This window comes from Priapulus caudatus, unplaced genomic scaffold (assembly GCF_000485595.1).
Source record: "Priapulus caudatus unplaced genomic scaffold, Priapulus_caudatus-5.0.1 Scaffold165, whole genome shotgun sequence".
NCBI lineage: Eukaryota > Metazoa > Priapulida > Priapulimorpha > Priapulimorphida > Priapulidae > Priapulus > Priapulus caudatus.
Window position 1 is genome coordinate 29,215 of NW_014577226.1, and position 10,000 is coordinate 39,214.

Here is a 10,000-nt window from a genome sequence, read left to right on the forward strand (position 1 = left end):
CTTTCCCAGGTCAGACTCCACAGTCAGTTGTTCTCGCAGGGGCCATCCGAATGCTCGCAGGACACGGGAATGACAGTAGATGCTCAAGGTCTTAACCTACAAACTATGTTTGGAGTCTTCATTGTGCTACCGATAGGGTTAAGTCTATCACTGCTCCGTCTTCTACTGGAATTCATTGCAGTGAGACGGAAGAGAAACAGGAAACGTTGAGAGCACATGCTGTTGCCGGGTACGATGCGTGTCACAGGGTTTGTTAATCCTCCAGCAGGAACCGCATGTGTTGCTTGTGTGCGGTTGTAATTTCATAGATCAACGTAGATATTTTTATCTAGAAATCAGTTACTAATTTAGTAATTCTATAAATTCAAGAATATTCTGGTTGAATCAGAAAGATATTTTTCGGAGAAACTGATCTGCAGTACGAATGAGGAGTAGAATGCGTTGATAATTGATAAAAAAGAAGTTAAGGTTTAGACATTTTTAACATTGCTTTTTGATATTATATGTATTATATGTATCCTATAACTATTATGGCAGATTTCTTTACTTAATTTACTGTCTTACTTTTCAGTATTTGATGATAAAAGGTATGAATGTCTCTAGAGAAATGTAGACAAAATATTGGCAGCGATAGCTAAATGAATGCGGATTTCTTACAAAAATTGGAATCGGATGTGTGTATTATTATTTGCTACGCGAAACTATATAAAGTTTTCCTAACAAAAAGAGTTGATGACTGTCGATATATAAGATACAGGTCTAGATAGTTGAATATTCTTCGGACGAGACTGTCTTGAAAAGCTTTGCCAATAACAATTTGCCATTGTACCCAATGTCTGATGTTATAGCGTCGCTGTATATCTGCATGTGAGTAGTCTAAAAAAAAAGGTTTTTATTATCAGTATTTCTCAGTTGATTTATAATGTTAATGGGTGTATATTTACGTCATTGAGATTTATTAAGGAGTTAGCTGTGAAAATGTAAAGGAACGTATTATATGTCTATTTCACTCTTATCAGCAATCGAATTTTGAGAGTAGGGAAAGTAGTTAGAATTTACTTGTGGTACGCAAACGTAACGATTAATGTCGACCGACCAAACAATAGTGCAGTGCGCGTAGGTGAATTCACGAAAGATGAGAAGGAAGGGGCGTGATAGCGGCGGGTTTGGAGGAGGAATGGAGCTGGATGCGAAGGTATAGGGCGAGTGGTTAGTGGTGATCGCGGGGTCTGTCTTGTGTTCATTATGGTTTAATATTTCTTTATGGTGGACTATATTATCTGCATATAGTGCTGCGTTATATTTGGCACGAGGGACATTGTCTGTTAAGCTTTGTTAGAAAACCGTTGTGATGGCTGCTTCGTACATATGCTTTTTGCGCGCAGTACAAGAGTTTGGATGTATATTAAAATTGCAAAAATATTGATAGTTTGTTTCTGGTTTCAATCCTGTCAGAAAGCAAATAACTTTTGTTGTATTGTGAAAGTTGAAAATCTCAGGATCCATCTTGTAGATTCGTGGCAGGTATGAGATACTAGAGCTTGTCGTAGCGATGTAGAGTAGAATGTGGTAGCTTGTCGTTATTCGATCAGTTTTTAAAATCAGGATAGAGCAGGTAGCCGCAGATACGATGTGGAACTCTGGTACACGTGGACAAATGCATTGGAGCGATATAGTTGCGTGCGACGCGCACATCGATTTTAATGTTACTGACACTTTTGTTCACACTTTTTTCAAGCACCTGGTGCTAAATGTCTGGAATGTGCTATCGCAACTCATGCGCAGCAAGGCACGATGAAATGCCCGAGACGGAGGTGATATCAGCTGCATAAGACGGAGGTGATATCAGCTGCATGGGCGCACTAGGTGTTCGTTCACAACCGACCAACACCATGTCTCCACGCTTCCTACTCGCCTACGCTATGCTGGCGTCAACCTGTGTTCTGATTAAGACCAACCCGTCCACCTCTTCGGTATGTGGAATTCTGCCGGCAAGCAACAGCTCCAAAGTTATACAGAACCAGAGCGTCACAGGCTTTCAGCCTTTCCACGGACTCGAAGAATCACACGGCGTGCACATCAACGTAGGACTCTATCAGTCGCCCGCTTATAAAACAGCGAATCTTTTTTGAGATGCTACTCGATTTACTCGCATGATTTACTCGCATGCGATGCGGTTGCAATGTAAATACCTCCCTATGAGAGCCTATATAACTGATTAGTTGCATCATTTCTACAATCAGACCGTTTGTTCTATGTCAACAGCTACTGTCAAGCGATCGATTGGTAGACTGGGTTCGTGGCCCCATTGTTTAACAATGTTTGTACTGCCGAAGGGTCTAGCATGCTTTGAAAGCGTGCAGAGCGTGCTAGCGTCTACTTGTACTAGCGCGTCTATAACAAGGAAAACTTGTTAATGGGAATGAGTTATATATATAGCTCTTCGGATCTTGGTTGAGAGACGCTGCCGCCGGGGACTATAGCAAAATCGATGGGAGGATGGGAAATTGGGACGGTGAGGGACAGGGAAAATATAACTACTCCGCAGGACTAACGGCTATATGAGGCATTTATACTAGTTCTTCTGATTTTTTACTAGTCTCGGACTAACGGACTAGCGTTAGTGTCGAACCTAGATACAATAATGTAACCCAAACCCAGGATAGGGGTGGGGTAACCCCTCCTGGGTTTGGGTTACATTATTGTATCTAGTGTCGAACCTTGCTGTAACTAGACAGTCTACAAAGTTGGGCACATAGGGGGGCGTGGCAGGATATACGGGGCGCCATGCAGGACAGGGCTCAATTTTGTCAACAAAATCCATTTTTGTACCTATAAACTTGACAAAAATGAGTTTTGTTGGACAAAACTCAATTTTTTCTAACAAAACTCAATTCTGTCTCACTAAAATTCACTTTTGTGCACAAAACTCAATTCTGTCTCACAAAAGTCAATTTTGTGAACACAAAACTCAATTCTGTCAATCCTGTCCCACAAAACTCAATTTTGTCAGCTCATTTGCATAATTTTCGATTTTGTGGCCCAAATATGGCACACGCATGTAAGAAGGGCTACCATTGGTCAGAAACTGGGATGGAGAAATGTGTCACGGTCGCCATCTTGTTTCTTTAACTTAAGGCGCGTTCACACGGACGTTTTTGGCCCGAGCCTAATTAGGCCCGTGCCAGATTTGGCTCGAGCCGAGCGTTCACACGGACGTTTTTGGCCCGAGCCTGTGCCAGATTTGGTCCCATCGAAAACGTCGGACCAGCAGGCCCGAGCCAAATTTTAGCACCCTGCTCGCCTACGCTATGCTACACTAAAACACTCGTATTTAATGTTATAAAATTTCATCAGTAGAACTCACTTCAGAAATAGGAGGCAGACCTTGCACGTAAGCTTCCCGCTGCATATACCGCAACCGGCAGTTAGATGCGATATGATATGACAACTTTTTTTTTGGGGGGGGTTAGGGTTAGGGTTTAGGTTAGGTTTAGGGTTTAGGTTAGGTTAGGGTTAGGGTTAGGGGTTTTTTTTTTAAGTGCCTAGTAGTCATATCCTAAGTGCCTAGTAGTCATATCATATCGCATCTAACTGCCGGGTGCCATATACCAGTCACTAGCTAACATGGCTACGTTACTCTTTTAGCGAATGCGCAATATCTAACAAGAGGAGTTTTATTTTGTGATGTAAATGCATTTAGTATGGTCAGGGGGTATCTCAGCATCGATTTCTGTAATGAATTCTAATCAGTGGACCTGTGTTTATAATAAGGAGAGCGCCCTATCCTGTAGGGTGCAAAAAATTATAAAATATTATCAGTAGACCTCACTTCAGAAATAGGAAGCAGACCTTGCATGTAAGGTTCCCGCTGCATATATACAATTAAGTACATAACATGGCTACGTTACTGTTTTAGCGCATGCGCAATATCTCACCAGACGAGTTTCATTTTGTGATGAAAATGCATTCACGGGGTATCTCGGCATCGATTTCTGTAATAATTTCTTATCGTTAGACGTGAATATGGGGGTGGGTTCAAAGTGAAATGTTGCAAAATGCATTGCTATCATTTGTGCAATCACGGCATAATCATTGCAAATGGGACATCAATGTGAAGGGAAATGAACAGACTTTCCAATGATACCAAATGCAATGATAATAATGCAGGTACAAGAGAGATATCATCGATCAAACCTAAATTTCCGAACTTTTTTAGGAGTGTACATGAAAAGTCTCCAAAATCAAAAAAAAACCTTCAGCAGTTTACGGGTTAAGATCTTAACCCGTAAACTGCTGAAGGATTTTTTTTGATTTTGGAGACTTTTCATGTCAGATACAGGGTCAAGACGGTATTCGTAGTGTCTTTCACTTTAGATAAAGTGTAAACAAAAGTCTATTACTTTAGATACAGTGTTTGCATTGACATGATTAAAGGTAGTAGCCCTCACTTGCACACCCTACCAATTTCCATAAAATTTCATTTGTAGATGCCAATTGGCATCAGGATATTTTCTTTGAGTTCTTAAGGCGTCTTCCAGTCGCCTTAAAAGGAAAACGTTTAATTTCTCATTTAAATGTCACATTATATCCATAAATCCAATGCTGTTATATGTTTACTTTGATGCGTCCTCATTTTAAGTTACAATGAGCCTAAATTTGTTCGAGACCTCCCACGATGCTTTACAAATGAAGGCTATACTGCCTTTAAAGGAAACTGGGATTCCAATACTTTTTTTATTTTTTTTATCTCAGACCTAAGTATCCATAAAAAGCATTATTTGAAATGGAAAGTTTTGGAAATTCATCGACCTCTAGTGATCAGATGACCTAGTTTATGGCATGTAAACGATACAAACAATAGTTGATACTTGCAATTAAAATTCGCGAAAATGAACCTTTTAGAGATCAAAAATACGAAAAGTTCCTATACCGTTGGATGGGGGACACCCCTCCCTCCCAGCTCTCCCCTTGGCCGCTTCGCTCCCTCGCAGGCTCTTGAACCACGTCAGGTCCCCCCACATTTTAAAATGGATTTGCGTCCCTACTTGCAGGTATGTGCTATTTACTGTAAATGTATAGTGTTAACCAACTAATGTTACGTTTAGCCGATACATGTGTTTGTGCGATTATAGTTCCTACGCTTCTTCATATAGAAAATCTGGTGCCTTATAATTATTTAATTAAACCATCGGTATCAAAATTTCCTATATTAAAAATAGTCGTGAGTATGTGCGTAATTTCAAACAAACTGGTTTCCGTGAGAAGAGAGATTTATAAGCGTAACAATCTTTGTGTAACGTAAAGTGAAAAGTCATGTGTCATCATGTGCAAACCATTTCTCTTACTTTTATTAAGTTCATTCTATAAGCGCCTTGTATTGCGTTATAGTCTTGCATTGTACAGTATTGTATTGTGTTGTGTTTAATTGTCTGTGAAATTGTGTCCCAGAGTACGTAAGCCAATTTAACAGTAAGTACTAACCGGTATATGTGGAATATGGAATAAAATACAAAATCGCGATCTCCTCCACGTAACAGTCATGCAGCCGTATGCAGCTGAAATACAGAGCTATTGGACGCTAGCGTCACATAGGGGAAAACTTGTACACGTTCAGTGATTCGAAATTCTGGACGATTAGGCGCCCTTCAAACTGGGAGATTGGAATAAACATTTTGTATGTAAAATTACTCGTATTTATGTGCATTCTAACTTCAAGGCATGTTATTTAAGTAATTTTTGTTTGGTAGATATTTGGCAGACTCAAATAGATATAATATTAACTTACTGTACTGGAAACAGAAATTCGAAAAGATAGCCGCGTTATAATTATTGAGGTAAAGACATTGGTATTGGCATTTTTGTTTCAAACTCCTCGTCCTACATTTTTTGCCCGATCTGGAGAAACCAATTTGCAAACGATTTCTCTTACTTTTGTGACTGTAGATATGAAGAGGCTAATCCCCTCTCATGCAATTAACCTAGCATGCGGATAAGGATATGTGTCTGTGCGATGAACACGATATATATACAGCTAAATATATAGCATTATTTATATATATATATATATATATATATATATATATTATATATATATATATATATATATATATATAATAAATATACATATAAATATATATAGCTGAGCATACAACTACAACTAAGTCCAACGCGAGTGATTTGCAAAGTTTATGGTCTAAGTGCCTTGTATTGAATTGTATTGTCTTGCATTGTATAGTGTTTTATTGTATTGTAAAAGTGTGTTACAAATGATAGGAACGCGACTATTATTATATTATTAATTATTGTTATAATTATCATTATTGTATTATATTATTAATTATTGTTATAATTATCATTATTGTATTATATAATTATATTATTAAACTTGTTTACACACGCCTAGCTCTAAATTATTGCAAAACGTTCTTGTGTGAAATGTCAAGAAATAATTGAGTATAAATTCGGGCGTTTTGTCTACCTGTAGCTTGTAAATGAATTCATAACGTTTAATGATATATTATATTTATATACACGCGAGGCATCTTTTATTGTTTTACGCATACTATGAACAGAGAAATACGAAAAACAGCATAGATTTATTGTTTGACATTCGTTCATTAGGGAAGTATAAATACATATATAGCACAAATAATAATTAGAGGCATGCGCTAAATACTCGTATAACGTTACTCGCCTACGCACTAGCACGCATAAACTCTGTGAAAATGAACAAAAAATAGCTGTACCGCGATGATTACGCACCAAATTAGGAAAAGCAAAGCGTTAATATGCACAAACAGTCGTAACTTACAACAACGATCAAGAAAACACGACAGCGTTCGGCACATGGAATGGCCAGCTAGGGTCCTAGCTAGCGGCAGGGGGAGGGGCAGGGGCAGTCGTCCGCACACTAATGTGGATACTATTACATGGCCAACAGTCAACCGCCCATGGTCAACCGCCAATGGTCAACTGCCCAGAAGATAAGACGCGCGTGGCTTTGCCTCTAGTCAAAATGGGTTAGCTACGCTCCTGCTGCCATCTGGCGTGCGCGTCACCAGTATCAGGACCCTTGATTGTGCAAGGACATGTGAGAGAAAGCAAGAAGGGCAAGAACTCATTGCTACCCGACCTTGCCAGCGTGCAGTACATATTTAAGCATACGTTACTGGGTCCCGCAGTCTCCGCCAGGGCACTAAATCAGACCATTTTTCGAGGAACCGAGTAAATGTACAGTGAAGCAGCGAATTAAGCACGCAAACCATCGAACATTACACACGACTCCCAAATCTCTGCAAACGGAGCCATTTCCTAGAAATATGTTATCAAGCTAGCCGTGCGTGAGGTCCACGGACCTGTAATGATTCAACACGCAAAGAACAGCCGATGGCTTCACAATTTAATCAGCACAGATTCATCACCTGTTTCGCACGTTCGTAGGACGAAGCATAGATAGTGTTCGCTCGTCATCTCTCTCTCTCTCTCTAGCTCTCTTGGTTACGAGAGATTGTCTAACGTCACGACTACTGCTATATATAGACTATTTACTATATACACATCGCTGTAAAGATAATCAATGTCAGTATTTACAAGAATATGATTAACGGTAATCATCATCATCATCGTCACCGTCATCGTCATCATCGTTACAAGCCGTCACAATCACGCATGCGCGGAGATGCGTTTATTGGCCGCATCGTCAGGAGTGCTTAAGAATTCATCGCAGGTTCTTAGGTACTCATGGCGTCATTATTCCACTACTATGTCACACGCATATAAATTAATTACGTAAGCAGAATGCGATTATGCATGGTTCTACCATGATGCTATTATAGCCAGGGATAGGATTTCGTCGTTAATACGAAAACCGTGTTCGGAGAAGTCTCAGCGATAGCTTAGCGTCAGCGTCTGCGTAGAATCACAATCCGAGTAGATAGACATTGTATCGCAATAAAAGGCAAGAACTCCCCACCCCACTAAATCGACTTCCCCCCAACCCCGCTCCGAAGCACGGTAGGTTTCGCCATTAGCGCTAATCACACGGTGGAAGACACTACTACTGCACGCGCACTCGCTTTATTTCTATTAGCGGCGCGGCTATGCGTTTTCTTTGACCTGGGTAGCTATATGACTGTTAATTCTTGCTGCGTGCAATGTGTGTCACTTGTGAAGTGATGCATGTCTCATTGGAAGCTGAGTTCGAACGTTGCGCCTCATTGCCTCATTATATTACTCAAATGTAAGTGCACATCGAAGCTTTTTATCAAAATGCATAACCATTGCTTTAAAAATCGCTTCACTTATCCTCTTAACATTAGCCAAACAAGTCTTCCTCGTTTTACTGTGGAAGTTATATCGGCACAAGCATACACTCTCACTACGAAAAAAATATCTGTTTATTACACTCCAAATACTGTTATTAGGGTAAATCATTGGCTGGTACTGATTGCTTAAATCTGCAGAACTCCCGATGCATCTCTCTTTCGATGCAAACGCGCATTCTTGTTAACCTAGCTTTAATACATTTACTAACAACACGGATAACCATCTACCGGTCACCATGGCAACGCGAGCAACTGTCCTTAAGTTGCCACGGCAATGTCGGCAGACGGATCGTCAGGGCAAGCACAACTTCTAATCGTCCACGCGGCAACGGGAGTTCCTGAGTCTTCGTCCGGCCCGTAGGTGGCGCCGCGCTAGAACGCGAGCTCGTCCAGCTTGGAGCGTTTCGGCTGAATGGCTTCATCATCGATGTCGTCGTCGTCGTAGATTGGGTGCGGCCGGCGGTAGCATCGCGGTGACGGCACGATCAGGTGTGACTCTGTCACGGAGACTCGCAGTGGTGGCTCGCGCCACAACCAAGGATGCATCAAGCATTCCAGTGCCGTCATTCGTTCGCTGCAACGCGTGACGTCGTTTGTTCAGTATCAACTTGTATTATTAGCAATTGCTTGTTATTATTACTATCATTATATTATGAAAACGTTTAGCTCTTATATAACAATCACCCCACATGGTGGCCATAGGTTTTCCGGCATGAAAGTGACACCGAGTTCAGACCAGAAAAGACTATAAGCACACAAATTCAACAGCTGGCGAGGTTTACAGACCAAAGCTTAAAAAGCGAATTCAAAGGTTAATGGCCTTCCATGCTGCAGCGTAGCGTTGCAGTTCTGTTGCAGCTCTGTGACAATTGGCAGCTCTGGGTGGACAACATTGGAGCTAGCGAATGAGGAAATGAGAACCGACTTTTGTTTCTCACTAGCAGTCCATATTGCTTTCGAAATCAGCGTGTATTGGCAAGGCCACACAACACGGCGGTACGTACCTGGGATCCACTACTAGCAGAGAGCAGATGAAATCTCGCGCCTGCTCTGTCACGTCCATGAAGAGTTCCTCAGGAAATTCAAGGTTCACCTGAGATATATTGAGAAACGTTTCCTGCTTGGTGGCACCACCAAACGGCGAGCAGCCTGTCAACATCTGGTACGCCAACACACCAATGCTCCTGCAAGAAGGAAAGTTGATGTGTGATGAGATAATAATAATAATAATAATAATAATAATAATAATAATAATAATAATAATAATATTGCACGCAGACTATAACGGGAATTGCGACGCAGATTTTTTTCCGCATTCTGGAATTTTTTGTGTGGGACATAATGAACGTTTTGCTACTGTTTTGAATAACGGATGACACCTGGAGTATGAGCATACGGATTTGCGTGCGATAAATAATCCGAAAATTACCATCGCTGTTTTTGAATGCATTTACCATACATCATTTATATACACATTGTTCCCGAGTCACTCTTTGCTAGTTCAGTTCCGTAATTCCGCTCTGGTGATTTCGAAAATTGTCATGCGCAGGAGATGCTCTATTGCATATAGCACCTCGAGTTATATATAGACCCTGTCGTTAATGTAAGGTGTATGGAGCGGGAAGGAGTGAATGAGTGAGTGAGTGAGTGAGTGAGTGTGAGTGAGTGAGTGA

The 10,000-nt window shown here is 40.8% G+C and overlaps 1 protein-coding gene across 2 annotated transcripts in view; it reads right to left on the reverse strand.

The window, feature by feature from the left end:
* Positions 1-6,580: 6,580 nt before the first annotated feature.
* Positions 6,581-10,000, reverse strand: part of LOC106806505 (serine/threonine-protein kinase 17A-like) — an 85,960-nt gene continuing 82,540 nt past the window's right edge. For both annotated transcript variants that reach the window (XM_014808473.1, XM_014808472.1), the window contains exons 7-8: positions 9,332-9,511; positions 6,581-8,901 (exon numbers count right to left, since the gene is read on the reverse strand). In XM_014808473.1, the coding sequence (XP_014663959.1) occupies positions 8,700-8,901; positions 9,332-9,511 (382 nt within the window). In that variant the 3' untranslated portion in view covers positions 6,581-8,699. The remainder of the gene's footprint in view (positions 8,902-9,331; positions 9,512-10,000) is intronic.